This window comes from Cavia porcellus, unplaced genomic scaffold (genome assembly GCF_034190915.1).
Source record: "Cavia porcellus strain 051 isolate PalLab524CR breed Dunkin Hartley unplaced genomic scaffold, mCavPor4.1 scaffold_2, whole genome shotgun sequence".
Classification (NCBI taxonomy): Eukaryota; Metazoa; Chordata; class Mammalia; order Rodentia; family Caviidae; genus Cavia; species Cavia porcellus.
Window position 1 is genome coordinate 107,144,054 of NW_026947485.1, and position 22,803 is coordinate 107,166,856.

Genomic DNA, 22,803 nt, shown 5'->3' on the forward strand with positions numbered 1-22,803 from the left:
GATCACACAGAATTTATTGAGCTGTTTTTTAACACTTGGAAGGTGTCAAAAGGATTGAGGTAATAGTTCACTGATAGAACATTGCCTAAATTGCCTGGAACAAGTCCAAGCACTGCCAAAAAGAAAAAAGAAACAAAAGTTAAAAACTAAGTAGTGTGACTAAGGAACTGTATTTTAAATAAATAATAAATGTAAATAACATTGTGACTAGTGGGTCCCATTAGAAAGTACAAATATTATTGGAACCAAGAATCGGTGCTCTTCAGGAGATTGGCTTAGATGCTAAAAAGTCCCAGTGAATAAGTTCCCTGAAGAATGAATGAGGACTTATCTGTTGGAGTTGCCATTATTAAATTTATATATGTGGGTTTTTGGATCTATTTTCTTGTAGAAAAAAGTTTGTCCTCTATCATGATATGAACTGTTCTAAAGTAAGATATAAAATAGTATAGATAAATGATGAAAAAAGAAATGGACAGCCTATAAAAATTTTTTTTTAGGTGCTAGAGCTCAGCGACACAAGTGCCTTCCTGGCAAAGTGTCAAGGTCATGAATTTGATCCCCAGTACCAAAAAAATTTCTTTAAATTGTTTTTTATATAATACTAAAGAAAGTTGAAACATAACCATATTCACCCTATTTTTGTACATTTCCTAGTTTGGTGGTAGAACCAATGGAAAACTGGCTACAGTTGATGCTGAATTGGGACCCACAGCAGCGAGGGGGACCTGTTGACCTTACTTTAAAGCAACCAAGATGTTTTGTATTAATGGATCACATTCTGAATTTGAAGGTTAGTTTTAAGAAAGTATATTTTTTAAGATCTACATCAAAGTTAACAAGTTTATTTTAAAACTGAGCATAAATATAAATTAATAATTTTTCCTATTATTTATTTGAAAAAGAAAATTACAGTCTTAGAGCTGATGCTTTTCTATTTCTTAAGCAAGCTTGTTCAGTTTGCTTCTAAATGGCCTTTATTGATTATTCCTTTGAAGCATCTTTTATTTACTTTTTCCATTGTTGGTACCATTAATACCTCATTCAGTTAGGTTTATCATACTAAATTTGATTTACTGAGAAAGGTTCTTGCTTTCATATCTGTATACTTACTCTCCATTGTGTAGTCTATGCAACATATGCACTGCCCTGTGTCATCTTCCAAAATTAGAAGAGGTCAGACATATTCAGGGTAGTGTGGCTGCACATTTTCCTTCATCTTCTGTCCAGAAAATTAATGAAGGTTGGAGAGGTTGAGGAGATTTGTTTGTTTTGTTTATTAAGTCACATTTAAACCAATCTGCTTGCCTGCTCAGCTTTTTAAAGCAGGTTCACTCAATCAAATACATACCTTACACCTGCTTTTCATAACTGCTACCTCACTCAAGACAAGCTTTTTTTTTTTTTTAATTGAAAGAAAAGGAAACAAAAAAATACATGGAGATAAAAAAGGGTAGAAATAATACAAAATTACAGAAAAACAAATGGTAAGAAATTGCCGGTTGGTAAGCTACATATTGTCATCTTACAAATAGCTGTTCAGGTTTCAAGATTAAAGTATTTAGAATGACATTCAAAAAGTGACACTACAAACAGTTCTGCTCAATGATCGAACAAAAACTCAGTAATATGGTTATCAGTCCTACACACTTGTTTTACATCTCAAAGAGGGTAAGATTAAACATACCAAAACAGAACAAAACCAGTTAAAAAAACAATTTAACGAAATACAGATTTCAAAGCAAGTCCACTGGAGATCTTCACTGTCTATCCAACTGTCTCTAGTTTCTTACAAATAGTTGTTACAAATTAAATTCAAACTAAATATGGCGATAATCTTCACCCACTTTATATACTTATTGCATATTATAGAACTAATCAAATAATTACAGGATGATGAAGGCTTTCTAGGCCTTCAAGATCCAACATTAGGGAAGACAATAATAACCACCATCGCATCTCTCACTCTCTTCGTGGTAGCTGTCCCCATCTCTACATATGCTGAAATAGAACTCAAGAGACCAGACCAATGTCATTCTAATCAGCGAACAATAGTATTGCTAGAATTTATATCATAATGCTACAAAATTAGCATTGGGTTTCTTAGCGTCTCTTCTTCAGAGTATCTGTTCATTGCATCTTGCATTATATAATCTGTTCCTGTAAATAATTTAAAAAAAAAAAAACTCATGTGTGAATTTCTACATATATATCTATCCTCTCTGTATTATAGGGAAAAACAAGTCATAACAAGACAGGAAAACAAATTCCTAGAAAAACATGCAATGGATAAGACATATAAGACCACAATATAGATGATCTTCCGTAGTTATACTATGTTTTCTCTTGTTATTTTCAATAGATTTGTCCACAATACCGGCTTAATATAGTTAAACATAGTCTTACCTATTTTTATAAAAATACAGCTTTGAAAGCATTGTAGGATTTGAGAGCTGTTAATAGTTAATACCAGTATGGATATCCTTTATATCTTGTCATCTTCAGAGTAATTGCCTCTACTTTTAGAATTGATACTAATAAGCATACCAAATTCAAATAAAAGCCAAGGCCAACCCATGGTCTTATGATTCAGATTCAATTAAGATCAATCATAGTAAGACAATGTAAGTAATACAGGATTTCAGTTTAAGTTAATAGGAAAGTAAGGATAGTTACCAGGGTATAATCTGCTATTTTTGGGTCAGATGTCTGTGCCCTCAAATCTGACATGAGTGGACAGACTAGAACAAATTAAATTCAAACTAAATAATGGCGGTAAGACTACTGTGTCTTTTAAATCCTGATACACTATTAACAATGACCTCTGCCTTTTTTTATAGTGTTTCAGAGCTGTCTATACTAAAGACTATAGCTTATCATCTCTGCCTCATGTCTGCTACTCCACTTTTCTGCTATAATTTGTCCACCTTATTCCCTCATTCCACTGTCTGCCCTGTTCACTTGTCTGCCACTGTTGCTGGAATCCTGGTATCCTCTCCTTTCCTGTAATCCCCTCCTCTCTTTCTCCTTTAGCACTCTCTGTAGGGTTGGATTGGTGGCCACGAACTCCCACAGTTCCTCCTTGTCTTGGAAGCGTCTTATTTCTCCATTAATTTTGAGAGAGAGTTTTGATGAGTATATGAGCCTTGGTTGCATATTATTTTCTTTCAGGACTTGGAATATTTCTCCCCATCCCCTTCTTGACTTAAGAGTTTGTGTTGATAAGTCTGCTGTTATTTTGATAATTTTCCCATTGTAGGTAATCTGCTTCTTTTCTCTGGCTGCTTTTAATATTCTGTTCTTTTGGTGGATTTCTGGAATCTTGATTATTATATGTCTAGGCGTAGATCTGTTTTGGTTGTAGGTAGCTGGTGTTCTGTATGCCTCTTTTATCTGGATATCATTTCTTTTTGCTATACATGGGAAATTTTGCTTTAATATATCTGTGAATACTCTTTATATTTCATTTTTGGTTGCTCCTGCTTCCTCACTCACATTCTTTATTCTTAAGTTATGTATATTTTTGTCATCTTTTAGCCTTTGAATTGTTTCTTTCTGGTTCCTTGTTATTTTTAAGAGGCTTTTTCTTTTACAATCATATGCCATAAATCTATCTTCAAGTTTCAGAAGGCTGTCTTTAGTTTCTGTCAGGATATTTTGCCAGTGTTCAATGGAGTTTTTAGTTTCCTGGTAATCTCTTTGGATCTGTTTCATGTATTCTAAGTTATGTTTAAATTCTTCTTCAGAAGTTTCTCTTTCTTTTCTCATTTCCTCAGTTCTTCCATCTGTGTTCTCTTGGGCGGGGCTTGTCATTTCTTTAATTAGTCTCTCTATATCTTGCCTCACTTGGATCAGGAGTACAGCTTTAAATTCATCTATGAGGTCATAAAGGTATTTTTTAATTTCGGCTGATGCTGTGTCCAGTATTGCATGGTTACTGTGCTTGTTCTCTTCAGTGTTTACTTCTCCTGGGCTTATTTTCTCCTGTTGGGCAGCTGGAGATTTTTTTTTATTTTTATCTCTTGTCATATTTCTGGATTCTTTCAGACTGGAGTGTCCTGGGGGTCTCTGGCCCTCTCGGGATTTCTTAGGGCCTTTCAGAAGCGTGCTGACTTGAATTTTTGCTGTCCTCCCCAATTTGCTGTTATCTGGGGTAGGCTGGGATGCAGGTATGGTGCAGGCTAGCCTCCAGCCTCTGTGCCAGTCAATCCATAAATTAGGCTGTACTTTCTGGATGTCACTGAGTTGTGACTATTTTGTATCTGCTTATTGGGCCCCAAGCAGAGGCTTGGTTCAGCCCCAGCAGATCTTGCCAATTCTCTCTGTGCCAGAAGCAGCTGACTAATGTCACCATGGCACAGGGTTCTGCCCAAATCCCAGCTATTTTCTTCCAGACCTCTCTGTGACAGGAGCACCAGGACAGTGAGTCTGCCCAATTCCAAGATGTCTTCCACTTGTTCTCTGTATGACGCTGAAGCCAACACAGCGTCAGTCTCTGCTCGATTTCAAGATGTCCTCCACCAGACCTCTCTACAGGGCGACTCGGTGATGTCACCAAGCCACAGGTTCTGCCCAACTCTAAGATGTCTTCCGCCAGACTCTCTGTGTTATTGATGTTCCCGTGGTGGCGGGCTCTGCCCAGTTCCAAGATGTTCTCTGGCCAACCCCAGCAGCCGCGGGACCCAGTCCCCAGTACTCACCAGGGCTTGGTGCAGGTCTTCCTCTTGAGTCTACTGCTCACCACGCCGCTTGCCCTCACTGTGCTCCTGCCACAGCGTGGAATGGTCAGAAAACTGCACAGCGTTTGGCTTCGGAGCTCCAGAGCCTTTCACAATCTCCTCTAGTGCAGCGGGGCAGTCCTAGCTGCTTCTCGGGTTCCCAAGTCTCAATTTCCAGCAGTCACCAAAAGCCAACACAGCTTTTCCTGTTGGGTCCACGGGTCAGTTTGCTGCATTAAAGGTGCAGGATTTGCAGCCTCCCGTTATCAGTCTTCACAGTCTCAGCACGACTTTAAATCCTTCAGCCACGCTGTCTTGGTTAATAAGAATCGTTATCCATTTGTCTGGCCCTCTCCATGTTGTCATATTCTAGCATCTAATATGATTTCTCCAGAGAGACTCTCCGCCCAATCCCCTAGCAAGCCGCCATTTTAGGATCTCTAATTCTTTCCTATTCTCAAGACAAGCTTTTTACTGCTCCTCATGCCATCAATCCCTTTATCTTTTGTTGTGCTTTCATGAATAGTGTTTCTGCCCTGAATGATCCTCATCTCTGTATATCTCCTTGGCCACTCTGGCATATCTTCAGGTTGCTTTTGCTTTACATGCTGTCTGCCATAAAATATGTCAGTCATATTTTGTATATTCTGTAGTTATTTGTTGTCTGCCATTTATGCCTTTCTACTCTGTGTCTGTCCTCGGTTACTGGAGAGAGCCTCACTTTACTCAGTAGGACCCTCACTTGACCTATATCAACCTACACTGGCGCTTTAGGTGAGAGTAATAAGACTGTTATCTAGCTTCTAAGGGTTGGAGATTTAGCTCAGTGGCATAAGCACTTGCCTGGCAATAGCAAGGTTGTGAATTTGTATCTCTATAACCAAAACAAAACAAAATGAAACAAAACAAAAATTTCTTATCTAACTTTAAGCTTTAGGCAGGTCACTGGTCCCTGATTTGATGCCTTATGAGGATAGCACTATTTTTTCCCCCATAGAAATAAAGGGTTACTCTTCTAGATGGTTATTTCTTGAAGCAATATTAGGTAGTCAGACAGGAGTTCAGATTGAAGCTCTACCAGTTACCAGCTGTGTGTTCCCTAACAAATCATTTGATGTTCTAAAGCCCTGGTTTTTCCGTCTGCTAAAATGAGATTAGAAAGTCTAATGGGAGTGCTTTGTGACTTGCTTATTTTTATTATCAGTATCTGTTACATACTGTATATATTAGAGTATTTTGTCTTAGGTCCATAATACTGTTACTCAAAATAAATACTTTAAATTTTTTTTTTAACTGGAATTTTTATTTCTTGATTATGTCTGTCTCTAAAATTTTAAAGTTTTGTTTTTTGGAACTAACATCAGTTTTCAGAATGTTGTTTTTACAATTATAGAAAATCTCACTGTGGAGAGTGAGTAAACCTTGTTTTGTGTAGAAGTAATGCCTTCTGCTGATACTACACTTTAAATATTTTGCACTGAATTGACAGGTAGCAAATGACCAATAAATTTACTTTTTCTTACTCATACAGATAGTACACATCCTAAATATGACTTCTGCAAAGATAATTTCTTTTCTGTTACCACCTGATGAAAGTCTTCATTCACTGCAATCTCGTATTGAGCGTGAAACTGGGATAAATACTGGTTCTCAGGAACTACTTTCAGAGACAGGAATTTCTCTGGATCCCCGGAAACCAGCTTCTCAATGTGTTCTAGATGGAGTTGTAAGAATTCGTTTTTATTTGTGTTTACTTATGGGGTACAGTATTATAATTCAAAACATATTACAAGGTGTAATGATCAAATCTGAGGATTAGCATTTCTATTTCCTCAAATATTATTATCTTTGTATTTTGGGAACCTTCACTCTCCCTCTCTTTTGGTTATTTTAAGGTGTGTAAGTAATTGTTGTATAGTTACCCTCCTGAGCTATATAAAAAGGGTTTTAACAGAGTTCTAATATATTTAGAATCTGATAAGGAATCTGTATAGGGTTGTTGCATGCTCTGCATTTTTTAATACATACATGGAACCCCTTTTGGTGCTTTACATCTTATAATAATTCTTTTTTTTTTTTCACCACTATACTAACGAGGCACGTCTTATAATAATTCTTTTGCCTCACTGGTGACTTTGTCATTGCTTTGCAGATTAAACAAGATAGAAATTGTATTTTTGTCATTTTAAACTTTATAAGACTATCTTTGATACCAATTCTATCCCACATTCTTTTCCTTAAAATTGAAGCCTAGAACCTTGAAATCAGACTAGCAGTTTCATTGGTCCTGCCACAGGATAAATATAATTCTGGTCATGACTTGTATTTTCTATTTTTTGTGTGTGTGGCAAAGGAATATTTTACATATTCACACATGTCAGGTATACTATTCTCTGGGTGTTTTTAAAAATAAATTTAATTCAGTTTAAAAATATTTCTCTATCAATAAGATCCTTCATGCCTATTAACTATTCATCTTTCTTCTGCCCAGTCTTTATAACCACTGATCTATCTTCATAGATTTGGTGTTTTTTTTGTTTTGTTTTTTGGTACCAGGGATCAAACTCAAGACTGCGTGCTTATAAGGGAGGTGCTTATGCCACTGAGCTAAATCCCCAGCTCCCATAGATTTGTATTTTGGGATCATTCACACAGTGAAATCTTACAATATGTAGCATCTTATACCTAGTTTTTTCATTAAGCATTATCTTTTCATTTTTCACATTAACCCTTATTTTTTTTATCTGCAATGAAAATTTAGACCCCAAATCTGTGCAATGTTTGTTAATGCACGTTGACTTTGTTCATTTGCATTTTTTTAAACTAGGACATCTGGTGGTTAAGTATTTAGAAAACCTAGAATTTTCAAGAATCTTCAAGCAGAATTTTGACTTGTTTGTTTCTTTTCAGAGAGGCTGTGATAGCTACATGGTTTATTTGTTTGATAAAAGCAAGACTGTATATGAAGGGCCATTTGCTTCTAGAAGTTTGTCTGATTGTGTAAATTATATTGGTAAGTATAGTTGTCCATTTATTGGTGAACTTTAATCCTGAAATAAGGTGATTTTGTTTCAACATTATTAGTAGAAATGATCTTTTGGTGTTTTATTGTTTCTTTCATACTTGAGATTTCTAGATATGATAAAAAATGAACTAATGTGAGTTGGAAGGTGAAAGCATAAATTGTAAGCCACCAGCAGATTTCTCACTTAGAAGGAGGTACCACAAGTATCTTCCTAAGGTTAAGCCTCTTAAATATGGGAAAGAAAATTCAACTCTTGTTTTTTTAAAGAAAGTAAAACCAAACCAAACCAAACAAAACAGAATAAAGCTAATCAGAACAGAACAATGAAAGCAATACAGGACTTCAAAACAAGATAATAAGAAATCAGCAATGGTTATCATAATGCCTCTTGTTACCTTCAAAATTGCTGCCCATACCATTAGACATAATAAAATCAAACAAAACGGAGCAGAGTAAACCAATCAAAACAGAACACTGAAGAGAACAAAACAATAAAACAGAACAAAACAGTGAGAACAGTATTGGATTTCAAAAACAAGGCAGAAGGAAATCCCTCATATTTGCTATATTGTATTTTGTTATCTTCTTTATAAATTCTAAGACTACTGGCCTTAGGCCTGCAAAGTCAATCAAATAATACAAGCATTAGGTTGTTTTGGTACCTCAGTTGCTGTCAACTCAGTCTGTCCTCCAAATCAACCAGTTGCTTACAGGGGTGGGGCTGGGGTGCCTCCCAGGCCCCTTGCAGGTTGGCTCATGGGAAGGGTGAATTGGTTTCTTGTTATCTCTCTGAGGCCCAGCTTGGCTTCCACCAACACTCATTCAAGGCAAATTGGCTTTTTTTTTCCTCCCTGTGCCTCATGGTTTGTACCAGTTCACAGGAAAGGCAAATTGGCTTCTTGTTACTTCTCTCAGGACCAGTCTGGCTTCCACTCTCCATTCTTAATAAGCCTACATTTTCATCATTCCTTTATTATCCATGAGTTTTCAAATACTTATTTCCATCCCCCCATTCTCTTCCTTTCTGGTTCTGGGAGATGAGCCCAGGGCCCTGTACATGCTGGGCAAGTACTCTACCACTGAGCCTAATCCCTAGTCCTCAAATTCTAGTTTTATTTTAGGAATACTGCTTGATATTCAAATGTTTTGTCTTATAAAGTTTATTCTTTTGAAGAAGTTTTTGACCAATTTATGTCTATCCAGACTAAAATTGAACAGAAAATTATAAAATCAATAACAAAATTGTGTGTGGACTAAAATACATATACTTTTTCTTGAGATATTGTTTACATGTTAATGAAATGCACAGATGATGTATTTGATGATTTTTTTTTGCATGTGTGTATGTACTGGGAATCGAAAATCCAAAGCCCTCTCACTGAATTACATCCCCACCCACTGCTGCCTTGCTTTTAAGACAGAATCTCGCCAAGTTTCTGAGTTTCCCAGGCTGAGCTGGAACTTGCGATTCTTTTGTCTCAGCTCCTCAGAGTGCTGGTATTACGGACATATACCATGTGTACCTAAATTTGATAATTTTTGGCATATATATTCCTATACAATCAAGATACAAAACCTGTCTTTCATGTCTTTTTCTAGCACACTCCAACTCTGATTTTATTGAACTATTTTACTAAATAGACTTCTTAAGGGCCAGACATGGTAACACATGCTTGTAATCCCAGCACTCAGGAAGCTAAGGCAGGAGGCTTGCTGTGAGTATGAGGACAGCCTGGGTTACACAATCCATTCAAGCTCACCCTGAACTTCATAGCAAGACAAAAACAAACAAAAAACCCAATAGAAGTCTTAAAAATACTGTTTTAAATTTACAGAAAAAGAAAGCAGATAGTAGGGAGTTATGTAACCTCTCCCTCACATATACAGTTTCCCCTTTTATTAATGTTTAGTCTGGTACATTTGTTACAGTGAGTCCATGAACGTGTTATTAACTAAATCCATACTTTATTGAGATTTCCTTAGGTTTTAATCTAGTGTCCTTTTACTATTTTGAGATTGCATGCAGGATACTGATTACAATTTAGTTATCTTTTCTTTTTAAGCTTCTGTTAGCTGTGGCAAATTGAGACTTTGCTTTTTTTTTTTTGAACAATTTTTTTTTTTTGTCTTTTTCCTTTTTATCGGTACCAGGGATCGAACTCACGACTGCCTGCTTACAAGGCAGGCGCTTATGCCGCTGAGCTAAATCCCCAGCCCCTGAGACTTTGCTTTTTTTTGATGATGTTGACAGCCTTGAAGAATACCTGTCAACTATTCTGTAGGATGCCCCTATGTTGGAATTTGTCATTTTTTTCTTTTTCTCGTGGTTTACACTGAAATTTTGGTTTTGTTTTTGTTTTGTTTTGTTTTAATAAGAAAGATCACAGCAGTAAATTGATATTTTGATCACATACAAAGTATATACCATCATCATCATTTATAGCCTTTGGTGTCGACATTTATCACTGACTGAAGTAGTGTTTGTCATGTCTTTTTATTGTAAAGTTTAAAGTTTAATTCATTGTCTCTATATATTCATTCATTGTCTTTGGAAGGAAGTCACTATTTAAAATCTCATGTAATCAGTGAGAAGTTATATTCCCCTGCTTTATGACAAAGTATTTACATAATTTATTTGGAATTCTTTTTCATAACAGATTTGTCTCTTTTTTCCCATTTATTTATTCAGTTATTTATTTGTATTAATTTGGACTCATGCCAATTTCCTTTGTACTTGGGATTATAATCCTCATTTACTTTGATATTCAGATGGTTCCATTTTTGACCTTTAGAGAGCTCTTGCCATTGATTCACGTCCCTTTTTTTCACAAGTTCCTATCAAGAATAAAGAGACATAATAACAAGTAGTTAATTTTGTAAAGTCTGGGATATCTTATTAAATTGTCATTTATCCTATATGTTTTGTTGAAGCTGAGTTGGTGGTCTAGAGAATGATACTATTATCTAGAAACAGAAAATACCAATCGATTGAGGAAGAGATAGGAATGATTTGGAAGTTTAAAGAAGTAAATTAATTTGGATTAATAGAGAGGGGAAAAATAGTCCAAATTTGAAGGGAACAAAAAAAAAATGTAGAAGCTCTGTGAGGGTAGTGATCATATCATGCATTTTTATATCACTTGGTACCTAGAGAGGGCTTATGTTTTGCAGCTGTTCAGTAAATGGTATATTGAGCTGAATTAAGTGGTAATTAATAAGTTTCTTTTAACATCTGTGGGAATGCTATTTGGGTGAACAGAAAGTGACAGAAAATGATAAATGAACTCCAAAGTCTTTAACTCACCTCTCCTACTTTTTTGCCTGTAGTACAAGATAGCAAAATACAGCTTCCAATTGTACAGCTACGTAAAGTATGGGCTGAAGCAGTGCATTATGTGTCTGGGCTAAAAGAAGATTACAGTAGGCTCTTTCAGGGACAAAGAGCAGCAATGTAAGTGGTTATGTTCTTTATAATTACAATGTTATGTTTATTATATATTCTTGCCAGTTTTCCTTAATCAGTATTGCATGTAGTGCTAAAATATTGGGCCAATTTGAAATATAATATTCTTAATAGGCTTTATAAGATTTCTTATAAATGGTTAAAACCATCCATTGCTTGAGGGTAGTAGTTCATAAATTATCATAGCATAAGAACATAGTTTATCACAGAATCTCAAGCTAGAAGTCTTTAGAGACTAGATTCTCGAGATCAGCTATTTTTCATAGTTTAATAATAGAAACTTAGGTTTTTTGACTTCTAGAACTGTGTGTTTTTAAACTTTTATTCAGTGGGGGTTTTTTGGGATTTTGTGTGTGTGTGTCTGTGTGTGTGGCGGTGGTTTTGTTTTTTTTTTTGAGACAGGGTCTTGCTATACAGTTTAGGCTGGCCTTACACTTACTGTGTAGCCCAGGCTGGCCTCAAAAATCAATGATCCTATTGCCTCAGTCTCCTGAGTACTAGAATTATAAGTGTGTGCCACCACGCCAGGCTTATTCAGTGTTTTTGAGTCCTGGTGATTTTGTTTTGTTTTGTTATGTCTTAGGTTAAGTCTTCTTAGGTACAATGCCAACTTGACAAAAATGAAGAACACATTGATCTCAGCATCACAGCAACTAAAAGCTAAACTGGAATTTTTTCACAAAAGCATTCAGCTTGACCTGGAAAGATACAGTGAGCAAATGACTTATGGTATATGTAAGTGTCTGGGTATATTATATTTGTTAGGAATGTCTAGTCTTGAAGCCATCTGTTCATTTGCTTTCATAACACATAGCCAGTTATTACTTTACATTGGAACAACAGAAAGAATAACTTGGGTTGTCATAAGCCATGTTAGTTTTGAATGCTCTTTTTTTTCAGATTTTATTAGAACAACTTACTTTCAACTTTGAATAAAATTAGTTCTTGAAAAGCTAAATTACACGAGTGATTTAAGAATTGGTGAATTTAAAATCTCACATTAAAAACAGAAACAAAATCTGTACTGGAATGGCTTCTTAGCCAGTGCTATAGATTAAATGTTTGTTTTCCTCTGAAATTCATATGTTGAAATCTTGACCCCCAAAATGATGATTATTTGAAGGCAGGGTTATTGGGAAGTGATTAACTTATGTGAATCTTTGTGAGTGAAATTAGTGCCCTTATAACAGAGATCTGAATAAGATTGCCTCACACTTCCTGCCATGTGAGGAAACAATACAAAGCCCGCCATCTGTAAACCCAAAAGCAAGTCCTCGCCAGACAGTGAATTTGCCTGGGCTTTGATCTAGAATTTCCTAGCTTTGAGAACTATATGAAATAAATTTCTGTGGTTTTATGCTACCCAACTAGAGTTTTTGTTTTTAATGTAGCGCTCAAGTGGACCAACATAGCTAGGGACTTACTAAGTTACTTTATCTTTCTGGAGATAATAATGCAAATAATTCTAAGATTTTGTTTATTTCCAAACCACATACTGTGGACTCCTACTGTGTTTTTTACAGTTTCTAGATTTTCATTGTTTGACTTCAGGCTTCCCTCTCTTTAGACACACTAAGGAACTGGAAAAAAAAAAAGAGTTAAAATTTGAAAGATTTACCACCTGCATTTCTGATTTGTTTCAAAAACTAATCATTTTTTAGGGGGAAAAAAACACACTTTTTGTCACTTTACCCTCAGAAAAAATGATCCAAGGTATCTAACAAGATGAATATATTTATTCTCCAGAACAGATGCTGTGAGGGATGTTTTATTTGTGTGTGTGTATTGTAGAACTTCTGATGAATGACAGAACAGTAAAATTATTTCATTAAGATATCTTTGACTTGTCAGCGGTGTTCTATACAATTATTGAAGACTTTGATTGGCAGTGATATTTTAAGTTATGGAAAAACCAGAGAGAAGTGTGTGCATATTCCCTAACTTGTAAGGGAATAAGGTGTGTGTCTAAGTAATGAATAATAATAGCAAGTTCTCTTGGGCTATAGGGTAGAGGACAAAAAAGTTTTTTTTTTGTATCCTTTTACAGTGTTTGAGTTTTTAAAAACATGTTCATATATTACTTTTTAAAAAACTTTTTAAAAGAGAAAGTCACCTGTACTGCTTTTCCATAGCAAAATGCCATAAATTTGGTGTTTAAAACAACTGAAATTTATTATCTTACAGTTCTGGAGGCCAGAGGTCCAAAATTAAGGTGTTAGCAGTGATATGATCCCTCTGAAACCTGTAGGAAAGAATCCTTTTTTGCTTCTTCCTAGTTTTTCATGGTTTGTCAACAATTTTAGTGTTCCTTGCTTAGAGCTGCAGCACTTGCCTGTGCCCTTACTGTCACATTTCACTCTGTCCTGTGTGTCTGTATCTCTGTGTCTTTCTTGTGAGGATAACGGTCATAATAGATTAAGGGCCCATCTTTCTCAAATGTGCATATTTAGCTGATTATATCTGTAAAGACCATTTCTAATAAGGTGACATTCTGAGGTATTAGAGGTTACCAAATGAACATATTTTAAGGGGAGTCACACTTCACCCCACAATGGCTTTGATATTGATACAACAGGAGGTAGGCAGGCCAGTAATTTAACCAATGTCTATGTCTGAGATAACCAACTTAGACTTTCGTTTTAGCTTCAGAAAAAATGCTAAAAGCTTGGAAAGAAATGGAAGAAAAGGCCATCCACTATGCAGAGGTAAAATCACTGAGCTTATTCTGGGTGCTTATTAATTCTTAATATCTCTTCTAAGATGACAATATGTAATCTATTAACTTATTGTATATTTTTTTCTTGAAATTCTGTATTACTTATCTTTTCACTGTTTTGGATTTTTCTCTTTAAATAAAAAAAAAGAAATTCTTAGTATCTCCCATTGACTTTGGGTTCAACAGAGAGTGAATGTCTATTATATCATCCCTGAATTTCAGACAGATGTTTAATAGATGTTTTGTATATATAGGCAAAGATATAGTGGATAAAACAAGGGCTTTGGGCAAATCACTTAGCCTCACTGAGCTTCAATTTCCTTATTATCTTGTAGGGAAATATATTTTCTAGTAGAGTTACAAAGATTAAATAGGAATCAGTAATAAATGTAGCCAGTTATTTTTGCAACTGGCTTAGGTAAGACAGCTGTATATTCTGGTGTACCTAGGATGGTCCCAGTTTATCTCTGGGATCTAGTGTTCCTTTTCACTCTTGAAATTATACTGCTATACACAATAAATTATATGGGTCCCCTGGGAATAGTGGCAAAGTTCATCCCTTATCCTGTATGGCTATCCACGGTTCTAGATTATTGCTCTCCTTGTGCCTGCTTAAGAATGTGGGTAGGGCGGTTGGTATCCTGAAGCTGAGATGCAAATAATACCATTGAGTTTTGATGATTTTTGTCTTGATGGTATTTCTATAAGCATTTTGCTTCTCTTGAAAAAAGTGCAAAGCTAGTATTGTCAGTAGAGAAAAGAGAGTAGCATAGGAATAACAATGTTCTTGTGTGAAGATTCTCAGAACCTAAAAGGTAAAAAAGCTTTAATAAAATTAGTGTTTCATGTTAATTTAGTACTCCTGTAACAGACCATTCTCTATCCTAAAGCCTGTTGTTTTCTTTGTGCTTACATCATTCTTTAGGTTGGTGTCATTGGATACCTTGAAGATCAGATTATGTCTTTGCACACTGAAATCATGGAACTACAGAAGAGCCCCTATGGAAGACGCCAGGGAGACTTGATGGAATCTCTGTAAGGATGTATTTATGCTGTTGTTGTTCATGTCTATAATTTTTTTAGCATTGTTTTTTCTGCTTGCATCTAGCAAGTGAAACTTTTGTGGGTTTTTTTGTTTTGTTTTGTTTTCTTTTGTTTTTTTGAGACAGGGTCTCGCTATGTAATTCTGTCTAGCTTTGAACTTAGTATGATTCCAGTCTGGACTTGAACTCATGGCAGTTCTCCTGTCTCAGCTTCCTGAGTGCTGGCATTACAGGTGTGTGCCACCACAGTGGCTGTGTGCTTTTTTTCTGAAGTTTTCTTTTCCCCAAATATATTCACACCATATTTTAAAAGGAAGCTATTCTTAGTTACAGGAAACTTTAGAAATAACTCTTTGGCTTGACTTTCTTGGTCTGCTTTTTGAAAAGCCTCTTTTCATATGAGTGTTAAGAAGAATTTCCCAAGTATAAACAAATTGCAAACTATTTCCTAGATATTGTCTTATAAGTGACCTAATGAGGTTAACCTCTTGTATGTCTATATCAGAAATCAGATTTTCTCTGTAATCACAAGCCATATTTTTTGCATGTTTAAATTTTTCTGATGCAAGGATACTGTATTTGTGGTGGAAAACAGAGCAGGTATGAAGTATACTGTACTTAAGATCATGTATTGTCCTTGCTTTTTACTCAGTGAAATGCTCTATAAAAATGCTGATTTGCAACTTGTACTTATTGTAAAATAGGAATCATTATATAATTTTATTTATTTCAAGAGTGATTAATTGATCTTCACATGAAAGCATGTTTTTTCTCTTGTAGGGAACAGCGTGCCATTGATCTGTATAAGCAGTTGAAGCATAGACCTGCAGGTAAGTACTTAGAGATATTTTAGGAAACTCAGTAGCTGAGAATTTTGAGGAATTTTACATTTTAAATATCTTAAAGGCTGCAAAATAAATTCCTGTTTTGGCACTGCCATTAAGATATCTAAAGTATAATGGCTTTAACTTTATGAAAATTTAAGAGATTAGGAGGAGAAAGTTGTAACAAAACAGGTAGAAAAATTTTAAACATGGAAGTCAAAAGGAATGAAACAGATAAAAGGAACTCGTAGAGAAAGAAGAAACAGAAAATTGCGGAAAGATGGGGGGAAATGCTTAAAATTAGAGAGATTGCAATGAATTAAAAAAAACTTGAATAATCAAATGGAATGGAGAATGGCACTTAGGGCAGTGAGACATGTTTATCTTTTTTTTTTTTTGGTACTGGGAATCAAACTCATGACCTTGTACTTGCCAGGGTAGCGCTTGTGCTGCTGAGCTAAATACCCAGCCTGGAATGAATATGATGCATTGGGTTCAGATGTGGAATGGTGAGGCAAGAGCACTTTTTTCCTAGGCAAAAGCACTTTTCTTTGAAAAACATGGTCACAACACTGGTTGGGAATCAAAAGTCTTGAATATAGGTCAGACACTTTGCTGTGGGTAATTTATTGGTAAGTTGATCTTGGCAAATTTCCCTGCATCTCATTTCTTTTTCTTTTTCTTTTTTTTTTTGTGTGTGTGTGTGTTTTTTGAGACAGGGTCTCACTATGCAGTTCAGGCTGGCCTTGAACTCACTTTGTAGCCCAGGCTGGTCTCAAACTCCCAACGATCCTCCCACCTCACCCTCCCTAGTGCTGGGATTACAGGCGTGAGCCACCACACCCAACTCTTGTATCTCATTTCTGCAATTTAAAAAAATGAAATTGAAACCTGTCTTTTCTAACTTAGTTAATATGTTGTGACAGTGTATATGAGAGGGTTTTCATTGGAAAGGCTTTGAAAAATATAAGGTGTTATATACCTAAAAGATACCGTTATTTAATTAAAACTTTTTTTTGTTTTAAAGGGTTTCAGAAGTAAAAAGTGAATTTTATGCCCTAGAATGCAATTTACTTAAATTGTTAAAAGTAAGAAAGTATTGTGTGCTTTAAAATTTATAAGCACATAACAGCACATGTGAATTAATAGATACATGATATGGTACTTAAAACAACATAATTGTCTCATGCGTTTTTTTTTTTATTGTAGCAGATTTTTTTTTTTTGGTAAACATTTAAAAAGTACATGTGAGATAGATACTTAACTTTGACTGTGGGTATGGGATGGTTAGAGGTGATTTTCTGAAGGAAGTGAGTCTTAAAGTAGAACTAACCAGGTGAAAGGAAGAAATACATAAGGTATCACATACAAAGACATACACATGTGGCATTAGCATGTTTGAACACTTAGCAGTATGATAAGTGTAGTTTCAGAAGGTGAGAGACATGACTGGATTGCACAGGACGTGGTATGTCATGGTAGAGTTTGGATTTCATTGCAAGAGAAATGCCAAAAAGTTTTAATCAGGAATGGCATGATCAGATTAGCATGTTAAAAATACTGCTTTGATAGCATTATGGATTAAATTGGGACTAGGTAGTAATAGGAATATTCATTATAAGGTTATTAGAATAGTCATAGTTCAGTATAGGATGGGCTATAAACTAAAGCAGAGAGCCTGAACCATTGCAGTGAGGTAAACAGGAGGGAAAAGGCGAGAGAGAGATTTAGGAGGTACATCTGATAGTGTTAAGTGATAGATTGACTATGGTTCAGCGGGGAGTTGTGGAACCAAATTGCTGGCTAGGGCAGCTGGTTACCTGAGAAAGGACCAGGCAAATATAGGAAGCATAACAGACCTTATGGGAAAACCATATGAGTTCAGTTTTGTACATGTCGATATTAAGAAGTTAATGGGATATTCAAATGGACATGTCTAATAATTACGTGTGTGTGTGTGCGCGCACATACACGTGGTTGCTTGCATATACTTTATTCTGATACACATGAACACGTGTATAGAGAAGTCTGTGCTAGATACTTAGGTATTTGTTGAAAAATCAGCCCTAAGAGTAAAGAGATTATCTTGAAAAAGCAGGTTGAATAAGAAACCCAAGGCCGGAATCCTAGGGAATATTAACACCTACTTACAGAGTAAGTTACAGTGAGATGACTACAAAAGAGATTGAGAAATGGCTAGAATGGGAAGAAGAAACTGATAGAAAGGGGACAGTTTAATGGAAAAAGTGCTCAAAAGATGAAACGCTGCAGAGATATGGATAATGATGACAATATTAGTGAAAATATGTATTGGACTTAACAGTTTGCACATTATTGGCAATCTTTTAGAAACAGAAATCAGATTGTAATAGACTGAAGAGGACCTGGGAAAGGAGGAATTGGAGAAGTTAAGTCTAACCCAGAAATTCCCTAAAGTTGACTCACAAACCACTGAAGACCTCAAACTTTTTCAGTTTTTGCGATCAAAACTACTTTTCATAATTTTAAGATATTATATGACTATTCAAAACAGTATCTGTCTGACAGTTCAGAAGTATTACTGGATATGAGGATTTGTACCTTAGTATTAAGAACAGACCATGCATATAGTCATATTTTTTACCACTGTATACATATTCTTTCTAATTTTTAAAAAAGTCAGTTCATTTAAGAACATCCTTGATAAAGCAGTAATTATATATAATTTTGTCTAAATCCCAACTCATTTAAGGGACCCTCCATTTCAGAGGTTTTTGGGCCAAGTCCTACTTTTGAAAGTTAGTCTTTATGCTAATCCCCTTTTAGATATTCATCCCTCTTAAACAGCCAACCTTCTGAAAAGAATAGATAAACATTTTAAAATTTTTTGGTCTCAGGACTCCTTTATACTCAAAACTTATTGACACTCTTGGAGGATTTTTTCAAGAATTAAAACAAAATATAAGACATTTCTATATTTATTCACTGAAAAATAACAAATCCAATATCTGTTAACATTTTAATTAAGAGGGACTATATTTTCCAAAACAACAACAACAAATGAGTGGGTAGATAAATATCATTTTACATTTTTTGCAAATCTTTTTAGTATTACTGACCTCATCAGAAAAGTCTTTTTAAGTATTGGAAAACTGTCAGATTCCAACTGGTGAATACAAGTTTTATAAAATTCAAATTATATTGCTTAAAACCTAAAGGAATTTTATCATTGACAGTAGTCTTTTCCTTTAAAGAAATAAACATGCTTCACTTCTTTTCCTGAATTTCTAAAGAAATGCATGCTATATAACCAGATCTGAATAGCCATAGTTTGACTGATCTTTTAAGTCAAAATTGGATTCCATGAAAGAAGAGGCCAGATAACTAGCAATATGTAATATTAAAGTGGTTTTCTTTGAGAAAACTGTCAGACTTCATTGTATAGTGGAAACGTTTATGAATACTTCTTTTTACCACATAGAATATAAAAAAGACACATTCAAACCATGAGTACTCTCACCATTGAGTTGTATCCCTAATCCCATGCTTTTTGAGAGAGTCCCAGTATGTAGTTCAGACTGACCTTGAACTCACTGTGTAGCTGCAAATTCGAGGCCGGATGTACCACATAGTGAAACCCTGCTTCAAAAACAAAAAACAAAGTTTCACCTGTCAGTGATTGATATATAATAACCCTTGATTTATGGTCTCTGGTATCTTCTAGCTTACAGTTGGGGTTCTTGTTCAGCTGAACTTTTCTTCATTATTGTGTTGGACAGAGCTGAAGTTCTGAGATCTTTAACCCTCTGAAAGAGCTAGTTACCCGGGAAAGCTCTTTGACTTTGGTCTGTGAGATTTGGGAAAGAGTGCTATTTTTGGAGCCTTGTACCTACTTGGTGGTCAAGGAGAGCCAGAGAGATATGAAGGAATAAAGCTAGACTATGGAGTTGGTCTTAGGATTGATAATGAAGGAAACATTTTTTAAAACCTTTGATATCACATTTTTTTGGTAAAGTGAGAATAATGAAAGCAGCCATTCACAGAACTGCTATGAAGATCAAATGAAAAAATTACAAGCTGGTAGTAGTAAATTTTAGTAACAATTATTTTTGCATTCAGGCTTAATTATTGTCCAAGGAAAATACCAAAATGATGTATGAATAATTTTTTGGAATATAATAGTTAATGCTGGTAATTGTTAAAAGCTAAGATAGCACCTCTTGTAAACTATCAGGCTTACTATGACCATCAGCTGTCCCATTTGAGGACGTCTGTCAGCTGCCAGTTGGCTTTAGGATAAACTCTCAAGATGTCTACAGGTTCCTTTGATAGTACCTCAGGTTTGATTTGAGTCAGTTAGTTTTTTCCAAAAACTTCTGTGGGCCATAAACAGGTAAAATCAAGTGCCAAACAACCTAGTTTGAGCAGGTGCCTTCTTTGAGACAGTGAAAGTTCTCTTTTATTATATTTGTCTGTTTGTAACAAAAGTTCACTGTGTAATTCAGACTGACCTTAAACTCATTATGTAGCCCAGGCTGGCCTTAAACTTGCAGTGATCCTCCTAAGTGAAAATTTAACAGATTGTCTTACTGTTTCTAAATAGGTAGTGTGAATCGTAAGAGAAAAATTGGTCCTTGGCCAGGGGCTGCATATGACTGTGGGCATAGATTGGTAGGGTTAAAGATAGCCAAGATTGCTGTTCTAAATGCAGACAACTGAAGTCTTTGAAAATAGTGAGGTGTGTGTATGTATATGCATGTGCATGCACATGTCTGTGTGTAATCATTACATATACATACATGTGTACATTTACACATATGTACCCGTACACAAGGTGTGATTGAAGAATATGGTGTTTAGACTTAAGATACTATTACAGAAAAGACACATTACCATTAATCTTCTTCACAATATTCTCCCCTGCTTCAAACACACTTACCCCATCATCCTTGCCATTTTCTGAAGCAGTTCTGGAAGTCCTCTTTCATATCTTTAACCCTTGTGCATGCCTTGATGTCCTGAGTCAACTCAAAACGTGTATCTTTCACAGTCTTTTGTACTTTGGGGAAGAACTGGAATTAACACAGTAGCAGATCTGGAGAATAAGAATGAAGATGCACCATAATGTTTTTACAAGCTTGTCTTTTCTGTTACATGGTACTCAGCAACAATATTCACCTTCTAAAGATACTCACCAAAGAGAACTTCCAGAATTGATGCAGAAAGTGACAAGAATGATGGAATAAGGGTGTTTGAAACAAAGGGGAATATTTTGAGAGGGGTTAATGGCAGTATGTCTTTTACTGTAATAAATTTTTAAAATTTAAGCATCATATATTTTGATCACACTTGTGCATCTATATATATATATCTAATACATACACAAATGCACATAATTTTTTTTCGGTATATAATTAACCATTGCACTAAACCCCTAGACTTTAGAGTTTATTTTTAAGTAGTCTTGAAATTTTAATCCAATTTTTAACATAAATGGAAATGTTTATTAGCCTTCTTTCAGACTTTTAAATTTTGAGGAATTTTTTTTTGGAGACTGATAATGTTCTGCAAAAGAGAGGTTATACTCACTGATTAAAGTCCTTTATAGATCACTCCTACAGTGACAGCACAGAGATGGTGAAGATAATTGTGCATACTGTTCAGAGTCAAGATCGTGTTCTCAAGGAGCTGTTTGGCCATCTAAGGTAGGAAAATGATTTTATTTTTTCCTAAAAAGCTATGGTTTTTTCAGAGTACAGCTCTTTTGATAAGTATTCTAGACCTAAGAAGAATTCTGAGTGTATCTTGAGTAGCTGGCCACAACAACATGTATACTGAATGCATTTATATTATCCATTTGCATGAACTACTTTGGATATCAGTCATTAAATATAATGCTGATTGTAGTTCACTTACCATTTGGGTTTTGGGAGTATGGTGTATAACCTTATGTGACATAGTAAGTGTCTGACGCTGATTTAATCTCTCCAGCAAGCTTTTGGGCTGTAAGCAGAAGATTATTGACCTACTCCCCAAAGTAGAAGCGACCCTCAGTAACATTAGAGAAGCTGACAGTACTGTCATGTTCATGCAGGGAAAGAGGCAGAAAGAAATATGGCATCTCCTTAAAATTGCCTGTGTAAGTATTTACTAATGAATTATTTAATATAATACTGACTTGCTGCTCTTATGTGCAAAAGGGATTTTTATCAGCATGAGCTCTGTCTTCTTAAAGATGTATATTTTACGTTAGGTTGGTGCTCATGTTCTTTTTTTTGGTATGTGCCTAGCAGAAGAAATACAGAACTTTTGTGCTGTCACTGTCCTTTTTCAGTCACTTTGTTTTTATAGGTCTCACGGCACTGGACCAATGTGACTTGAGGAGAGATGGCAGACTAGTTAGTGAAACTAGCCCTATTGTTTAACTGGAGTTTTTCTTTCCTCACCAGTTAACGTGGTTTTAGATTAGTAAATACATTCAGCTTTTGTCAATGAAGACAGGAACCAAGGACAGGATAGTTAGTAACAGTGTATAAAGGCAGGAATAGTTTCATACAGAAATATTCTGTACAGAAAAGTAGTAATGAAACATAAATCTTTGGAGTAAGGTAAATTGTGTGAATCAACAAAGGTCCTTACCTATAATCTTTTGATCTTCTTTTTCTTTCAGACACAGAGTTCTGCCCGGTCCCTGGTAGGATCCAGTCTAGAAGGTGCAGTAACTCCTCAGACATCAGCATGGCTGCCTCCAACTTTAACTGAACGTGAACATCCTTTGTCATGCGTGGTAACTCCTCAAGATGGGTGGGTTCCTTTGTAAAAACAGATAGTTGTGTTTACAAAACAGTAATGTGAATGAGGCAGTAGAATACAGTGATGGAATAGGTCTTTAGTCCCTTCAGGGTTGAGTCTTGACTTCATAATAATTTTGGATAATGTACTTGACATTTTTACTGTTTTTATTTTCTCACTTGTAAAATGAGAATTTCTTGTAGAATAGCTGAAAATTTGATTAGATGATGTTTGTAACGTGCT

At 35.4% G+C, this 22,803-nt stretch overlaps 1 protein-coding gene across 4 annotated transcripts in view; it reads left to right on the forward strand.

Moving 5' to 3' along the window:
- Chuk (component of inhibitor of nuclear factor kappa B kinase complex) overlaps window positions 1-22,803 on the forward strand; it is a 38,336-nt gene that overhangs the window by 11,350 nt on the left and 4,183 nt on the right. For 2 of the 4 annotated variants that reach the window (XM_013143607.3, XM_063245042.1), the window contains exons 9-19: window positions 658-793; window positions 6,250-6,444; window positions 7,629-7,731; window positions 11,071-11,194; window positions 11,790-11,941; window positions 13,850-13,911; window positions 14,848-14,957; window positions 15,746-15,795; window positions 21,377-21,473; window positions 21,760-21,907; window positions 22,439-22,555. In XM_013143607.3, coding sequence (XP_012999061.1) covers window positions 658-793; window positions 6,250-6,444; window positions 7,629-7,731; window positions 11,071-11,194; window positions 11,790-11,941; window positions 13,850-13,911; window positions 14,848-14,957; window positions 15,746-15,795; window positions 21,377-21,473; window positions 21,760-21,907; window positions 22,439-22,555 — 1,294 coding nt within the window. Of the gene's footprint in view, window positions 1-657; window positions 794-6,249; window positions 6,445-7,628; window positions 7,732-11,070; window positions 11,195-11,789; window positions 11,942-13,849; window positions 13,912-14,847; window positions 14,958-15,745; window positions 15,796-21,376; window positions 21,474-21,759; window positions 21,908-22,438; window positions 22,573-22,803 lie in introns of all 4 variants that reach the window. The other 2 variants (XM_005008065.4, XM_063245040.1) reach the window with 1 other exon arrangement.